The following is a 17350-nucleotide window of genomic DNA, read 5'->3' on the forward strand; positions in this document are numbered from 1 at the left end:
CTAAGACTGACATTTTCTCTTATGTTCCCATGATCACCAAAGTCACAAGGGGGTTTTGTCTTGTTGAACTCAAGACTTGAGATCAGGGTCTTTTTCTTTGTTCTTTTTCTTCTCCCTAATAGATCTGCCCTCTAGTAACTTATTTACAAAGCTATTTAGAAAATCAGTATCTGTTACCACAATGTGTATACATAGATATCTATCTGTGAACCTTTAGGGGGACACAGATTATTCCCAGTTTAACTCATTTTTAACACAAGGATCAGGGTTTTATAGTTGCCTCTGTCTCACCACCAATGTGACAGCCTGCTTTTTTAGCCTAATGTTCAGGGGAAATCCTTAGTTTCAACCTACACCTAGATGTCCATAATACAAGCTAAAGTCCCTCTCCTAGCACCTGGAACAATGCAGAAGTAAAATTTTTCCTGACTTGTTGCTGGGTCCTTAAAATTTCCAGGTTAAAAGTACATTGCTAATTCTCTGGTATCAATACCTCATCTGGCAAATTGTTTTTGTCGATTGTTCTTTGTTTTCAAAGAGGACCAATGATATCATAGTTCAATGTCTTGATTCCTGGGTGAATTGAATTTAAGTGAGGCTGATTTGTCTGAAGTCATCAGCCTCACTCTCTTTCAGAGTCATCGAAATTAAGCGGCAGAACAAAAGTAAGGAGAGGAGATGATGTGAGATGCAATGGATGATCTTGGCGTTTTTCATGTCTGACCAAGTTCTAAGCACTCCACAGCATCTATTGTAGCCACCTTTGTGGTCCTCGAAAGAAATTATTCTTATCTATCCATTCCTCCAGGGGAAGTCTTCAAATGCTTGGGGCTACAATCTCCTTAATTTACTGGCTAGTTGGAGGCTTGTTGGTGACTCTCAGGGGTCCTCAAACTTTTTAAATAGGGGGCCAATTCAAAGTCCCTCAGACTGTTGGAGGGCCGGACTATAGTAAAAACAAAAACTTTGTTTTGTGGGCCTTTAAATAAAGAAACTTCATAGCCCTGGGTGAGGGGGATAAACGTCCTCAGCTGCTGCATCTGGCCCATGGGCAGTAGTTTGAGGACCCTGGCAGTACCTGATTTAGCCCATCTGCTAAGGTTTTACTGGGATGTGGCCATTATATATGGTACAGTTTCTTGGAGCCACAGGTGAGAAATCGGTGAAAAGGTAGATACCAAAGGTGGATAAGCAGCTCTGAAAACAGCTTGGCGAGCTCACATCAAAGATGCTAGTCCTCCATGAACACCCCATACACCTGGCAGATTGTAGTCATTTAATAAATGCCCTTGACTTGACTTGTTGGCACATAGCCCAATACAATGCTTCATTATGAGAAGCTTCCCTGCTCTCACAGAGTCATAGATTGTAGAATCATGAAGTGAATTCGGTATAGCAAGAAAGAATCCATACTTTTTCTTCTAAAAAGTCTTTGAAAATCATAGAAGATATGAATATCAGACTGCAAATCAGATATGTGATGTAGCTATAAAAGGTAACATTGTAAACAAATAAGACAAAAATGCTGGTGGAGAGCTATCTGTTAGACCTATGTATGTAAGGGAAAAGTTCATGATCAATAAAAAATAGAATCACAAGAGGCAAAATGAATCATTTTGATTACAAAAAATTTATTTTTTTGCATAAACAAATCTAATAAAACTAAGATTAAAAGAGAAACAATTAAGTGGGAAAATCTTTGCACCCAGTTTCTCTGATAAAGGTCTCATTTCCAAGATATATAAGGAACTGATTTAAATTTATAAGCAAAAGAGTTATTGTCCAATTGATAAGTAGTATAAGGATATGAGCACATAATTCTCATTCAATTCAATAGTATTCATTGTGTCAGGCATTTTGCTGGTGTGACAGATAGAAGGATTAATTGTCCTCAAGGTGATAACTGTGTATTTAAATGTTAGCAATTTGAATAAGTAAAAGGAGAATTGAGATAGTTAGGTTGCTAGAGTGCTGGATCTGGAGTCAGAAAAACTCATCTTTCTGAGTTAAAATCTGACCTCAGATACTTATTAGATGTATGAATGAAGTCTGTTCATTTTATTTATATTTATATTTATAAATATATATATACATATATATATTTATAAAAGAAGATTTAAGTCTGTTTATTCAGTTTCCTCATCTGCAAAATGAGCTGGAGAAAGCGGGGTAACAAAAAGAGGAATGCAACTTTTAAAATGACAACAAAAAGGAAGAATAAAAAGGGAAGAATGAGAAGCAGATATGTAGAATAAGAGAAGTAATACTCCCTACCATGTAGACATCCTAAGCATGAAAGACAGGATTTGAATTCAGTTCTTGGTTACTTCAAAGCTGTCTATTCATTTTGCCATGTTGCTTTTCATGGAAATATTTATGTGCCCTCTCTCTGTAGAAATATGTAAGATTCTTATATTGTATGGAGCTAGTAGTGTGCCTATCTTTTTTGTAGGTGGAAAAACTGTTGTTATAGGGAGTCCAGATGATTTTTCTCCATAATTTGTACTAATAGCATTTACATAATGCTTTAAGGTTTGCAAAAGCAGCTAAACTTGAACTCCACTCTTCCTGATTTGTAGCCAACACCTCATCTACTGTAGCAACTAGCATTGCTATTATATTTAGCATGTTATCAAGCTCAAAAAGCAAATTACTAAGTCAACCTCACAGATCTGAAGTCATCTTTAGATGACTGAAAGCCACCTACTGGGAGTTGCAAGAACTACCGGAGGAGCCTTACACTAAGAAACAACCTGAGCAGGAACTACTGGAAGCCCTAAGATGTAATTGCATCATTGATGAGGGCCATTTTCCTCGAAATTAGTTTTTCTTTAACTTTAAATGAAACTGTCTTTAAATTTTGTGATCTGTGTGTTTGCAACAGGAGCTGGTGTGAGCATTGTTGATATGTTATATATGTAGGTCAATACCATGATATACTAAATAAATGACTTTTTAAGAGGCATTTATCAGTTACTTACTACTTTCTAGGCATTCTACTAAGTGCTGGGAATACAAATACAAAATTTAAAACAGTATCTATTCTCAAGGAGCTTCAGGGGATGGTGGATAAAGAGGGTCTGGGAAGACATAAGGATGCTAAGTGACATCTTATGGCAATTTATTGATCATTATCAAGAATGATAGTGTTGATTTGATTTCAATTTCCAGAGCAGGGTTCAATAAAAAGAAAGGTTTGGACTACTTGGCATTTGAAAGTTTAGATTTTTTTCCACTACAGATACATTCAAGTATCCATGCTGAAGGTGGGCCAGACAGATTGAGAGGAAAGAATTAAAATTAGATGTTAGTAGATGTCACCATGCAAAAATTAGTAACACAAACCTGTCCAGTTGCTGCATGTATTTCCTTATGCTTAAAGTATTCTAGATTGATTTGATGATCTCCCCCCAAAAACTAAAAAAAATGAGAAAAACCCCATTGTCACTAATAAGTAAAGTCCAAAAACATTTTTATTTTTGCTTTTAAGTTGCATTTTTATTCAATTTGAGAGCAAGTTTACAAATTGTGAGTGTTAATACACCCAAGGTACACAAGTACATGCATTACATCAGGCTATGAAGATTTGAATTTCTGTTTCTGAAAGAGTTCCTTCAGTTGCTGGTCAGTTGTAGCTTCCTTTTGCTGCATTAGCTCAGCTGTTCCTTTGGTCACTCCCCAGGCATCAGGTTTGGACATGGAAGGACAGTATGGTCTACCAGAAGCCAGGGATAGAGACTCCCAATACTCTTTCCTTGCCCTATGTGAAGAAAAGTGATTGTTGAAGAAATGAGCTTTTTTGTGCCTTTACGAATCTATTTTATGGTCTAGGTTTTAGGTAGTGATATATGATGCACACAGGCAAATTTGCTAGTTTTGGCAAATAAAAGTTTGTATGTTTGTTTTCTGAGCAAACTTTGGTTTGCAATTCTAACATAATGTAGGGATTAAAAATTAGCTTCAATATTTTTTCCCACATGAGTTATGATTAATTAGATATTTTCAATTGACATAATATTTTTTACCATATGAACATATCAATACATCTTGAGTTTGAGATATACATATCTCCAAAACATGTTGAGGCCTAATCATTGTGGTAACCTTTGCTTTAAAAAATTAAGCTCTGGAAAATACTTTTTTTATTCTGGATAGAACACCAGAACTCAAAATTAATAACTATTCTCTTGTTGATCTTTTTCATGACAAGGAAATATCTTTTGAAGTTAGAGAACTTGAATTCAAATTCTGCCTGTGACTAATGGCACTTAAATCTTCCTGGGCTTCTATTTTTCTCATCTGCAAAATTGATGGTGGGATGTAGAGTAATGAGGTAGATTAGCTGGCTTCTGAGATTGTTTCCAACTCTAAATTATGATCCCAATATAGCCCCAAGCAATTAAAAATTAATTAGTTTCTATCATGCTCAAATCTTTATAACCTAAAATGTTCCCATTAATATTTGAATGTCCACTCTTTGCATGGCAATATCCAAGCATGCTAACATTATTCAAATATGACTTTTTGATAAGCCTAATGGCCTTGAAATTTTTGATAGTCATTTTCTAAAGAAGTTTTTTATGAAAATGGTTCCATGAAATAAATTGGATCTGGTAAAGGGGAAAAAATACAGCAGCAACATTTCAAGATCATCTAGTAATGAAAAACCAACATTAAGATACAAAAAGGCATGGTTGTATGGGGTTTTAAAAGTTGATCAATAGTTTTCCAGAGAATCAGCTTTAGCATTCATTTAGGCCAGGCCTGGTCACCAAAACCTTGTAAACAATTTAAAATAAGGAAGAGAGAATAGTCAAATGTACTTACCTTGCTCTAACCCAGGGCTTGGTGTGCATGTTCAAACCACTCCCCCAGCTGCCATGCTTTTCAGAAGCATCAGGTAGGAAGCCCCTTTGAGGAGCCAGCTCCTCAGCTATCGCTCTGATGTGATAAGGCTCAAATCCACAGCAGCCCCCGATGTATCTGACACCCAAGTTGTAGGCTTCCCTGGCATATTTTTGAATATCCCATCTGGTAGCAACTCTGGGTTCCAGACCTATAATGGAAATGATTTTATTTTAACTTCAAAAATATCCTGAATGAGAATGAATCTTTAAAAAAAAAATCAAATAAAAAAAAATCTAATAAATAAACCAAACCTAGTTACCAAAGCCAAAAGCATGACTAAAGAATCATTTTTAATGATTACAAATTCATTAGTCAAATGCAGTTAACTAACAATTGAAAGTATTTTTAAATTTCTTCCATATTTCTCCTTCCTAGGATGCTCTTATGATAAAGATGAGAAAAAAGAGAAAGGGGGCTCAGGAAAACCTATCAGTAAATTGAAAAAATGTGACATTATACTTCATATGCAATGTTCTACATCTATAGCAATGTTCTCCATCCCTGTCCCATCTCCCCCTGACTTTTGTAAAAGAGTCTGGGAAAGAGTTAAGCCATATTTATTAATTTGTTTTGGAGGCAATTGTGGTTGAGTGACTTGCCTAGGGTCATACAATTATTAAGTGTCTAATATCAGATTTGAACTCAGTCCCTGACTCCAGGGCTGGTATTCTATTGCACCACACAGTTGCCCTAAATTTATGTAATATTCAGTGATAAATTTCTTTCATTTATAGGATTATTGATTTAGATTTAGAGAGGATTTCTGGCCATTTGGCACAATCCCCTCATTATACACATAAGGTGCCGAGGTCCAGGAAGATTAAATAGTTTCTCTAGGGTTACCCAGGTAATAAATAACCAAGTTGGAGTTCAAATGCAGGTTCTTGGAATTACAATCTAGTGTTTAATGTATCACTGACTTGGACAGAATTAAAATTATCCTGGCTATATTTTTTTCTTCTAGATGATCCAAGAAATACTTATTTTTCAAAGGATAAATATTCTGATATTCTGTAATTTTCCCTTTTTATCTTATTTTAATTGATCACTCAGTTTAATATATTTCTTTTTTCTTTCTTTTTCCATTTCCACCCAATGCGATGGCCTGGATAAAGGGAGAAAAATTTCAGTGTAGGTGGGATGATAGAAGCAATAGTATAATGAAAGAATACTGGACTTTGAATTAGGAGATGGTGGGTTCAAATCCTACCTCTAAAATCTGGTAGCTCAGTGACCAAGGGAAAGTCACTTATTCTGTGTCTCAGTTTCCTTATTCGTAAAATTGAGATAATTATAACATTGTTCTACTTCGTAGAATTACTATAAATCTAAAAAACCCCAGCAAGAATAGCTTTATTGCTACTGATTTTTGAAATGGATTATTAGCATCCCATATCTTACCAAATGGAAATTCTGGGAGATCGATAAATCCTTGTTTACCACAGTCTGGAGTATGGTAAGCCAAAGGCTGTGCCATCAAATGGGCTTTTAATCTGGCAGCCTCCAAACCCTCTTTCATGAGTTTCACAGTTTTTAAACTAATTGTGGGGTCAAAATGGCAGTTCACACCAACGATGGAAGCTCCTAAAGGTGGAAAAAAAACATTTTTGACATTTTTTCCCTGTGTTTTGGGAATGTCTTATCCCTCTTATCCTGCCATTATTCAACAGTTTAGGAACATCTGAGATGCTTCTCAGTGTGAGCAATTCCCACCCTGAGATATTTTAGGTCTCATTAGACAGTTTCATAAGAGGCAAAAGTCCTGAAATTCATTCCCCATTGGCCAACCCTATGTTGAGGAATGAACTAAGAATGTAGTCAGGCTGGTCCTAATGATCACACTGTTGTCAAATCTTTTCATCTTGGTAGGATTCACCAGGTTAGTTATTTAGCAAGCATTTATTAAGCCCTTACTGTGTTCCAAACACTGTGATAAGTGCTGAGAAAATAAAAGCAAAAACATAATATCTGTTTTCAAGGGGCTCTCATTCAAATGGGGGAAATGACAACATACAACAGTGTTGTAGCCTTTGCTATGGCCATGGTAATACAGAATAGAAAATTAGTGGGGACTCTTCTGCCAGGTTCAGAAATCAGCTTGAAATGATCTTCAAGGAGGTATCTGGGCCAAGATTTTTATTCTCTACATTGGGAAGTAATGGCTCTATGTAAGACACCTCCTTAGTTGTTAGAATGCTCTCTCTATAGGTATGGCTATACTATCTATATTTATATATGTGTATACATGTATGTATATATATGATACACACATGCGTGTATACATATAAACATATGTAACATACATATAGACACACACAACACACATAGATGCATATGCATACAGCCAACATAAAAATATACCCATATACATGCACACACATGCTTACAAATATATGTAAATATATATGTGTCTATCCATCTATTAAATATATATATGTATATGTGTGTCTATCTATCTATCTATCTATCTATCTATAATGGGAAGCATAGCTCAATAGAAGACCCCCTAATTGCTAGAATACTTGTATACACACATATGTGTGTATAGTGAGTATATATATATATATATTTATATAAATATATATATTTAGCATTTATATATATCATATATACATACATACACATATATAATAGTGTATACACACCCATATATAGCATATAGAAATATGTAGTGATATATAACTATCTAAAATATAGAGAGATTACTAAATAAATATAGATGGATCAATGTCTATATATAAAACTAAATATATGAATAGCCATAAACTATGCATATATGCACATATATTTAACATATATGGGGTAGTATATAGAATAGTATAAAAATCTAGAGTCTTCTCTATTTTTTACCTTATAGAGGTAAGGTAACTTACCTTTTTTTAGGTAAAAAAGGTACCTATATTCATATATAGGTATACCTTACCCTATATTCATAGTTAGAAAATCAATGGTTATAAATCTTTTAAAATAGCTTCTAGTTGATAACCATGTGTATCCCAATATAAGAAAAATCCAATATATGAAAATGTAAAGCTATGTTAGGAAGAGGATTATTTTCCAAAGGAGACTCTTTTGTACTTAAAAGGTACATCTATTACATAAAACAAGATATATTCATGAATAAGAAAATCCAGTTTAGACATTGGGACACTGACTTAAAAGCCACTAAAGTCTGGAAATTCATTTGGCTCAAATTACTGTGGCTTTTATTTACTGTCTTAAAAGAAAACCATGGGTTTAATTAGGGAGTGATTCATTAGGAATGTTTCTACCACTGACACTGATTTTCCACCTCCTAATTACAACTGAGTTTGCCTCTTAATAATGTTGTGAGATCCTGAAAAGAGCGCTCATAGGGTCTGATTTTCCTTGCAGCTAAAGCAAGTACAGTATTTTATCCCTCAAAGTACATTTTTTAATGACATCCATCAAAAGCATTTTTTCATGACATGAAAAGGGTTTGAAGTTTCTAAGATCTGAGTGCTCAGATACGTGTTGCTGCTTACCTGCTTTCACTAGACGCACTGCGCATTCTCCAGGTGGCACACCATGCAAATCTCCTTCTGGGCCAATGCACATTGTAGCAGCCACTGGCTTTCCAGATTCTTTTAAGGCTTCAACGGCCCATACAGCTTCTTCAACATGCTCAAAATACTGAAAGAAAATTTGGTTTAAATTCAGTGTTTCCCTTATTACCCAAGAGAAAACTTGTAAAAAAAAAAAAAAACTGCTGCTTTTTAGCTTTCTATTCTATTAGGTCAGGATTTCTTAACTTGGGACTCAGAAACTTTAACAAAAATATTTTGGTAACTATATTTCAATGTAATTAGTTTCCTTTATAACATATGTATTTTATTTTATGCATTTAAAAAATTATCCTGAGAAAAGGTCCATAGGCTTTCACTAGACTGCACAAGAGTCTACAGCATCAAAAAAGTTCACAACCCCATATTAGCTCTCTTTGAACAAGCTTCAGAGAGGGTTGCAAAAATAATAGGAATTTATTAAGTATCCTATGCAAAGCAGAAGAGTCAGACCAAATGACCTGATCTAGAATGAGCTAGTGAACTCTTATCTGGGGATTGTATTTACCTCGGCAATCAGAAAGTCCACCTTCTTTTTTGTAAAGACCTCTAATTGTTGACGGAAAATTTTTTTCACTTCAGTTTCACTCTTGCAACTCAGGTATGATGGTGTCTGACTAACTCCACCAGCAACCAAAGCATCACCTTCTGCAGCCACCTCTAAGGCAATATCACAAGCAGCTTCATTCACTTTCTGCCCCTAAAATGACAAAAGCATGTATTATCATTGAATTTCCATTGGGAATTAAAGGTCTTATTCCATTTTATAGTTAAGAAAAAGGAGGCAAACAGAGGGTCTCAGGCTGCATTTGAACTTAGGTTTTCCTGATTTATAGTAGTGCTATTCATGAAACCACCTAGCTGCCACCCTCCTACTTTGAAATGGTGATCTTTTGAATAAATAAACACAAAACCTAATTTGTCAATGAGGAGGAATGGCCTTCGTCTAAATTTATATTCCTTTGATTACAGCAGACATTTCTTTTAGAGTTTAATGTAGCGCAACAGAACCCCATGTAAAACAAAAAATAATAGATACTGAAATGTAAATGCCATCGTTTGGCATGCTTTCCTCCAATGTTCAATCTATTCTTAATTAATGACTAGTTTTGAGGCACTTTAAAGTTATAGAGCTATTTATTCACACACACACACACACACACACACACACACACACACACATAATTTCTGTCATTTTCAAGAATCCTGAAAAGTACCAATGTGAATACCATAGGTATTCTAGAGGTACAACATCATTTCAATAATTCCACAAAGGGATCTTACTTACAGATATTTTCTCTGCAACATAATTTCCTCTATTTTCCAATTTATCCTCACTAGCATAGAAGGTGAAGGTTTGCATGACATTTGAGCCTGCTCGGAGGAATTCCCGATGAAGCTGTCTCACTGTAAATGGAAATAAAGTGGATCCTTTTCAACAATTGTTCACTAATCATTTCATCATTTATAACTTGAGGCATAGAATTTATTAATCAATAACAACCAACAGCAACACCAAATAGAACCAATGACATATTAGTAACATTTATAGTTTAGAAAGTGATTTCCACATAAAATTTCATTTGACTTTCATAGCTTGTGAGATTATTCCTGAAAGTAACATTCTCCCTCTTTTACAAATGAAAAAAACAGGAGATAGAGTGCCAGCCTGGAGTAAGGAAGAATCATCTTCCTGAGTTCAAATCTGGCCTCAGACAGTTCCTAGCTGTGCAGCTCATGGCAAGTCAGTTAAATTTGTTTGCCTCAGATGAGGCAATGTAAAATGAGCTGGAGAAAGAAGTGACAAACCACTCCAGTGTGCTGGCCAAGAAAATCCCAAATGACTCACAGAAGAGTCAGACATGATTGAAAAATAACTGAGCAATACCATATCTAACAATTTTGTAGGACCTAGTTCACCTGATTCCAAGTTTCTTAGACCTACAATTTTATCTTGTTATTTCCATTGGAAGTAAAATTCTCAGTTTCTAGAACACTTGGAAGCAGAAGGACGTCTCCTGCCCTCTCAAAGTCTTTTCCAGTCTTACATCTAAATTTCATCATAAGACTCTGGAAGCATTTACTCTAAAATCCTAGACTCCTATTCAGTTGTATCTTCAACATCGGAGGAGAATGTTTTTATTTTTAATTTTTGTTAAAGAATGAGAATGTTCTTGAAGTTCTGCACCAAATACTAAACTGCCAAGCAATACTCCACAAGGTTGTTAGCACTGGTTAAAAATGATACATGATTAGTGCAAACTACAAGTATTTATATGTATGGGGATTCATGACTGTGAACAGGAGTGGTGACTGTGGGGGCAGCGGAGAAACGTATGAAAAGTTGCCTTCATGTCCTGTTGCTTCATGTCCTGTGCCTCTGGGACAGGAAGAAGAGCATGCTCTAAATACTAAAAACACAAAGCTGCATCACCTTTTAAAAATACCTTTTTGCTTATATCCTTACAAACAGCTAATATCCTTCAGCTTTATGATTTGTATATAAAATGCAACAGATAAAAGATTTATTATTATTTATTCTTCCCACAAAATGAGAACAAAAATAACAGTGTGATTTTTAAGAATCCTAATACAGGGAAATGCAAATGTTTTATTTGTTACATAATTATTATAAGAGACATCATCATATCCAATTATAAAGTGAAGAATCAACTTAAAACCTGCTTCATTTCTGAGATTTTTAATTACTTTAAATTTTTATTATTATTCAAAAATAATAATTTAATAGTAAATCATCGTATAAATAAATAAGTAAAAATAATAATTGAAAAACTTTATTTAAAATAAATTTATTGTTATTCTAAAATCCTACAGAAATCACTGAATAGACAAAGGCAAGCTCTATATAAATTTTAAAAATCCACAAATTTATTTTAAAATGATAAAAGATGCTTACAACCATATCATCATCTAACATTAAGAACAATATGAACCAGAGGGAGAATACCATATAGCAATGCAACAAGTTTTGCACATCTCTTGATGCACATAGTCATCTATTGCTGGCAAAGGAATGCAGAAATAAATGATAGTACAGTAGAATTTGCACTATTTTCATATTCTAGTAGAATTTCTCTAAGGACTGTCAAAATGAGTTGTTTTTAAGTTACAGAAAAGAGTATCTCATGTCCAAAGAGCCAATGCTAAATAGAAATAATCTCTGCATGGATGTGTTCATAACTGAAATGGTGTATACCTAACTTTAAGCCAAAGTAATTCTATTTTGGTTTTAACAGGATTCATGTAGTTTGCTAAGTAAGAGTATGCTAAAGTGGGAAAAACTCTTGTTTGAACAGATATTTCTCAACCATAGTTAATTGCTTGTACTATAACTATAACCACTATAAGTATAACTATTAGCCTTTCACTTTTCCCTCTGCCTTCCATTGGGTAATCCTATTCTTTGAGTTTTGAGTCCAATACTTTCCCTCAATTCTCTCCCAAACCATTTCTTCTCCACTAATCAACTCTCTCCTCTTCTCCTCATCTTGGGGAACCAATTCTTTTTCTATTTATCCTCTGTATAACTTGCTTTGCATATAGTTGTTTGCATGCTATTTCCCCCATGAGATTGTAAACTCCTTTAGGATAGGGACTGTCTTTTGCTCTTTTTTTTTTTTCTTCCCAGCACTTAGCCAGGAATCATTTGCATATTATGAAACTAACTTTGGCTAGTCAGCCCCTCTCCTTGAAGTCCCATGGCAGGATCTTCCCCTTGCTCTATAGTAGATCACATTTAAGATTCCTAACCTCAACTTTACATCTCTTCACAACACTTCCTTCCTTCCTTCATCTCCTATCCACTACCTCAAAACTTTTACTCAATATATCTGGAGAAGTCTGGAGTACCAAAAGGCATGTGTGTGTGTGTGTTTCTGTCTGTCTGTCTGTGTTTTGAGATTTGTCCAGGGTCACACAGCTTCTAAGTATCAAATGTCTGAGGTTGGATTTGAATTCAATTCCTCCTCACTCCAGAATCTATGTTTTATCCATTGCACCACCTAGCTGACCCTCTTAATATGTTTTTTAAAGTTAGGAATCAATGTTTTGCTGGTGTCCATGATCTAACATCTGGGGAGACAATCAGGATACCTTTAATAGAATTGAGTAGATAAAAGTGAGAATTTATGGGTTACTAAATAAGAGGAAAAATGATAAGCTAAAAAGTGCTAATTAGTTTAAAATGTTGAATTAGTTATTAAGAAGTATTGATTAGTTAAAAAAAAAAACCTTGATGAGTGTTTCATTGTTCTTTTGGAATTTCTTCATTTTCCTTTGGTCACTCTACTCCTTTTCTAATTTACTAAATTCCTTTTCATATAACAAGAATAAGAACACTAATAATGGCTAATATTTGTATTGCAGTTTATGTCTTGTAAAACACTTTGCAAATACTATCATTTGATCCTCACAACAATTTGGGAGGTAGGTGCTATTATTGCCCACTTTTACAGATGAGGAAACTGAGGCAAAGAGTGCTTAAGTAAAAGTCACACAGATAATGTACGAATTTGGATTCAGAACTCAAATCTCCTGAATGTCAAATCTAGACCTCTCTACATGACACTGAGCAGAAAAGACCAGGGTACCCGTTGGTCCTATCCAATCTGGACTTTTCTAGAGAAGCTAGGAAAGAGATGGTATCCATGGAATTTTTTTTTTACAGTATCCAATGTAATGCATGGTAGACATCTTCCTTCTCTTTTAAAGGTTAAGAAAAGGACATGTACTTAGCTATTAGCAAAGGAAGGATGTTGTATACAAGATAGAATCTTAATGGTCAAGACCTACAGCACTATATAGCCATTTCTATGAACTGACCTGCTTCTGGGTGTTCAACTGCAGCTTCAGGAGTCCAAGGTCCAGCTTTCACATATCCTCTTTTCTCAAGGGCAAAGACAAATCCCCCATCTCCAATTACAACCTCTCCAGCATCCAAACGTTGGAGAATTCCCTAAACACAAAGGAGGAGGAAGAGAACAAAATGGAGTTTTGTCAAATTTCCTGAAAACAATTTCCATATGTATTTTTTTTTTAGATTTTTTTGGTAAAGATTTGTAAAAAATTTTTTTTGTAAAAATTTCTCTTTTTTTTAAGTGTGGGAATTGGATTGCTGAAAAAAATATGTAGCTACATATATGTTTATGATTGTTTGAAAAGTATTTTTCCAATTAAGAAATTATAGCATATCAACCCTTTTCTTTCCCTCACTCCCTTACCAATTGCCCTCAAGAAGTCCATGTTCCTGTGACACAACCACAAGGTAACAGGTGGATGGAAGGATGGGACTCTGATTTGTGCTATAACCACCTTCAGCTTCCTTCTAAACATCATGGCTAAGGTCAACACATGCCCAACATCCCTGCTCTCTGGCTAGCCCTTGTCCAATCTGAATGAGAAGATCAGGAAATCCAACTTCTGAGTTTAGGAGGTCTTAACATCAAATAACAGCGGCGGTGTAGCCTCTAGGCAAATTTCCCCTTTGGTTTTACAAATAGAAAAGTAAAGGGGAAGCCTCTTCTTTAAGAACTACGGTCTGATGAAAACTCACACTCTCTCTCTCTCTCTCTCTCTCTCTCTCCTCTCTCTCTCTCTCTCTCTCTCTCTCTCTCTCTCTCTCTCTCCCTGTCTGCCTCTGTGTGTCTGTCTGTCTGTCTGTCTCTTTCTCTCTCACTATTCTCTGAGCTTCCATCCTGACAGTATCTATCTTAGTGACTAGTGTGAGGAAATTTCAGCCAAACATTTCTCCTACCTCAGAGGTGTACTTATTTAGATCGTCTCCCCACTTCTCCCCGCCAACACCCCAGTCCCAGAACTTTTGGTTTCTCCTCGCATTAGTGACGGAACGTTACCCCTTGCGACCTCCTCAAATCAGCAACCACAAATTTACGTTTTTCTCTGCTTTGCGTTGGGAAGAGAAGCCCTTGCCGCCAGATCACAGTATGTCCCTCTGCTTTCGAGGAACTATGAAACGTTATGTCTACCTCCACCTCCATCCCACCTCCATACCCCAGGATGTCTGGAAAGATTTCGGAGCCTCAAGATTTGAGGATTTAGAAATAGGGGGATGCTGAGGGGGTAGTAGCTGAGTGTGGGGCATCTAGAGCTCAAAACCAGAGAGACAAATGTGCTCGTGGGCACTCTACATGGGAGCCAAGAGAAGGCAAAAGTCATAGACAGACGAATGGGACAAACGGAGAACTGGACAGAGACAACAGATAGAGTGAACACAAGAGATAGAGTGAGCTGGTTGACCAAGCGGAACTCACCCTCTTCACTTTTTTGCCTCCGGTGGGTACCATCTCTCCGATACCTGTACAAACCGCTTCTCACTGGGTTGGGTCGGGAAAGTTGCCGCAGTTTTGGCTGGCGAAATAGCGAGAAATAGCCTCCAACTGGTCTGCATCCTTATACCTTTCTTGTGGATGGGCTGAGTCTCTTTGCAATGGGGTGGGATCTCGCCTGTCCAACACCAACAGTAGGTGGAGGAACACGCCCCCCAATCTCCTCCTTAATCTGACTGAGGGCAAAATTTGTTTAGTAGACACAGGGCTCAAGAACGCTTTGGAAAAACAGAAATCCAAGCAGGCAGCATGGCAGAAATCCGGGGCTGCAATAATCAACATTGCACAAGACCGGAAGGCAGCAAACATTTTCCAAATCCCCCCAGACTAACGGTTGCCAATCAACTGAACTGATATCTTTCTTTCGTCACAATCACTCACCACCCGTTCTTGCCCCTAAATTTCTATACGGACTTTTATTATATAATTTTAATTATACATTGCTCACCTTTTCACAGTTTTAGTATCTAGAGAGACCAGGTTTTGGCTGTTACACACACAAAACTTCTTTCCTCGCTCAGTGATTTTGCGTTGCCTATAGCAATCCCTTGAGTGAATCTCAACTTTCTTTCAAGATGAGTTTAGACTTTACCCTTTACTTGAAGCCTCCCTCGATACACCGGTCTCAGTCAGCTGCTATTGCCTTTCCCCTAAAAACCTTTACATGAAGCAATGATGAGTGAGGCAGTTAATAGAGTTGGCTACCGATATGGCACATTTCAATATGGTATATATAGCAATCCGATATTTTAATAGTAGCTAATAATATCTATTTCGATGGAAACCAAGTAAGATCTTTGTAGAAGTGTCAACTGGCTGCATAAACAATAAAGCCATATTTACCTCCATGACTGACCTTGGACCATCATACTCAAACATGTCTTGCAATCTCAAATATTACATCTGGCAATGAGAGTCATTTGCAGTGGTAACATGCAATGACAACATGCAATTCAAAAGGACAGTTCTATAGTGACTCCTAAATAATTCTATTTTAAATTCTTGTTTCAAAACCAATGGTGTCTTGGAGGAAAAGAAAGAACATCTTGAATAGAAATTGAAGGTTAGAATATACTATTTTGCATTTCCATGTATACTAGGAAGGAAGCTGTTTTAAAACATAATGAGCAATACTAATTTAGTAATGATACTATTAAATAAAATACTACTAACCAACCCCAACTTAATTTGATGAAATATTGGGAAAATAAATTAAAAGACTGAAAATACAACTATACTAGGCAGCTATAGGTGATAAAGTGGATAGGTCAGCCTGGAGTTAGGAAAGACCCCTCTTCCTAAGTTCAAATCTGGTTTCAGACACTCACTGTGTCTGACTCTGGGCAAGTCACTTAACCCTATCTGCCTCAGTTTTCTTATCTGTAAAATGGACTGGAGAAGGAAATGGCAAATTACTCCAATGTCTTTGATAAGAAAACCCCGAATGGGATCACCAAAAATTAGACTCAAAATGAACACACAAATATATCCAAATCAGTTGTAGTACAGAGGATCTAGGTTCAAATTCTGCCTCTGATACTTATTACCTTATGTGTTCTCGGGAAGTCATTAAAACTCTGTCTACCTCAGTATCTTTATCTGTAAAAATCAGGAGGTCTAGCTCTAGACCTATGGTCCTTTGTCTTTTTGATAAATGTGTTGCTCTCTATAGGTGTCTTAAAAATTTTAGAGGATTTTAAATTTCTTAATTATTTAAAGTGAAATATCTAATAATATACTACATGTTTGGCCAATATATGGTGGATTTGACCAGACACCATGCCTTGGAAATTTTAACCCTTTCATCTCTGCCATTTTCATTCTCTTCTGATTGGTAACTATCCCCCATTCATATTCCACTATTTTAGGCAAGGTTCAATTGTATTTCCTTTCACTATTACTTCTTAGGTATATTACACTCATTAGAAGGTATTACCTTCCCATGGGATATATCTGTATTTTAATGAGAGCCTTCAATTTCCTAACCAAAGGTATGATTCTAAGGGCAAAATTTTGGCACAGGAACAAATTAATTAGAGAGATTTTTTTTAATGCAATGTATTTTATTATTATATATGATTTCTTTTTTATTAAAGCCTTTTATTTTCAAAACATATGCATGGATAATTTTTCAACATTAACTTTGCAAAACCTTGTGTTCCAATCCCCCCCTTCCCTTTCACCCCTCTCCTAGATGGCAAGTAATTCAATATATGTTAAACATGATAAAAATATATGTTAAATCCAACATATGCATAGATATTGATACAATTATCTTGCTGCACAAGAAAAAATTAAATCAAAAAGGGAAAAAAATGAGATAGAAAATAAAATGCAAGCAAACAACAACAAAAAGAGTGAAAATACTATATTGTGATCCACACTCAGCCTCCACAGTCTTTTCTCTGGGTTTAGATGGCTCTCTTCATCACAAGATCATTGGAACTGTACTGAATCATGTCATTGTTGAAAAGAGCCACATCCATCCATCAG

General features: G+C 35.7%; 1 protein-coding gene across 1 annotated transcript; it reads right to left on the reverse strand.

Annotated features, from left to right (window-relative positions):
• Positions 1-3470: 3470 nt before the first annotated feature.
• LOC127558468 (betaine--homocysteine S-methyltransferase 1) lies at positions 3471-14896 on the reverse strand. The gene is made up of 8 exons (XM_051991808.1): positions 14783-14896; positions 13335-13467; positions 9781-9899; positions 9001-9192; positions 8415-8562; positions 6310-6492; positions 4828-5056; positions 3471-3760 (listed from the first exon to the last, which is right to left on the reverse strand). The coding sequence occupies exons 1-8, from the start codon at positions 14813-14815 to the stop codon at positions 3577-3579; spliced, it is 1221 nt and encodes a 406-aa protein (XP_051847768.1). The 5' UTR covers positions 14816-14896; the 3' UTR covers positions 3471-3576.
• Between the last annotated feature and the right edge of the window lie 2454 nt (positions 14897-17350).

Source organism: Antechinus flavipes, chromosome 1 (assembly GCF_016432865.1).
Source record: "Antechinus flavipes isolate AdamAnt ecotype Samford, QLD, Australia chromosome 1, AdamAnt_v2, whole genome shotgun sequence".
Lineage (NCBI taxonomy): Eukaryota > Metazoa > Chordata > Mammalia > Dasyuromorphia > Dasyuridae > Antechinus > Antechinus flavipes.

Excerpts from the sequence above, each read along its gene's own strand:
- LOC127558468 (XM_051991808.1), bottom strand. The coding sequence starts at position 14,815 with ATGGTACCCACCGGAGGCAAAAAAGTGAAGAGG. Across the intron at positions 9,900-13,334 it reads AGTTGAACACCCAGAAGCAG|TGAGACAGCTTCATCGGGAA; the intron begins GTCAGTTCATAG and ends TTCCATTTACAG. Across the intron at positions 8,563-9,000 it reads TGGACTTTCTGATTGCCGAG|TATTTTGAGCATGTTGAAGA; the intron begins GTAAATACAATC and ends ATTTTCTTTCAG.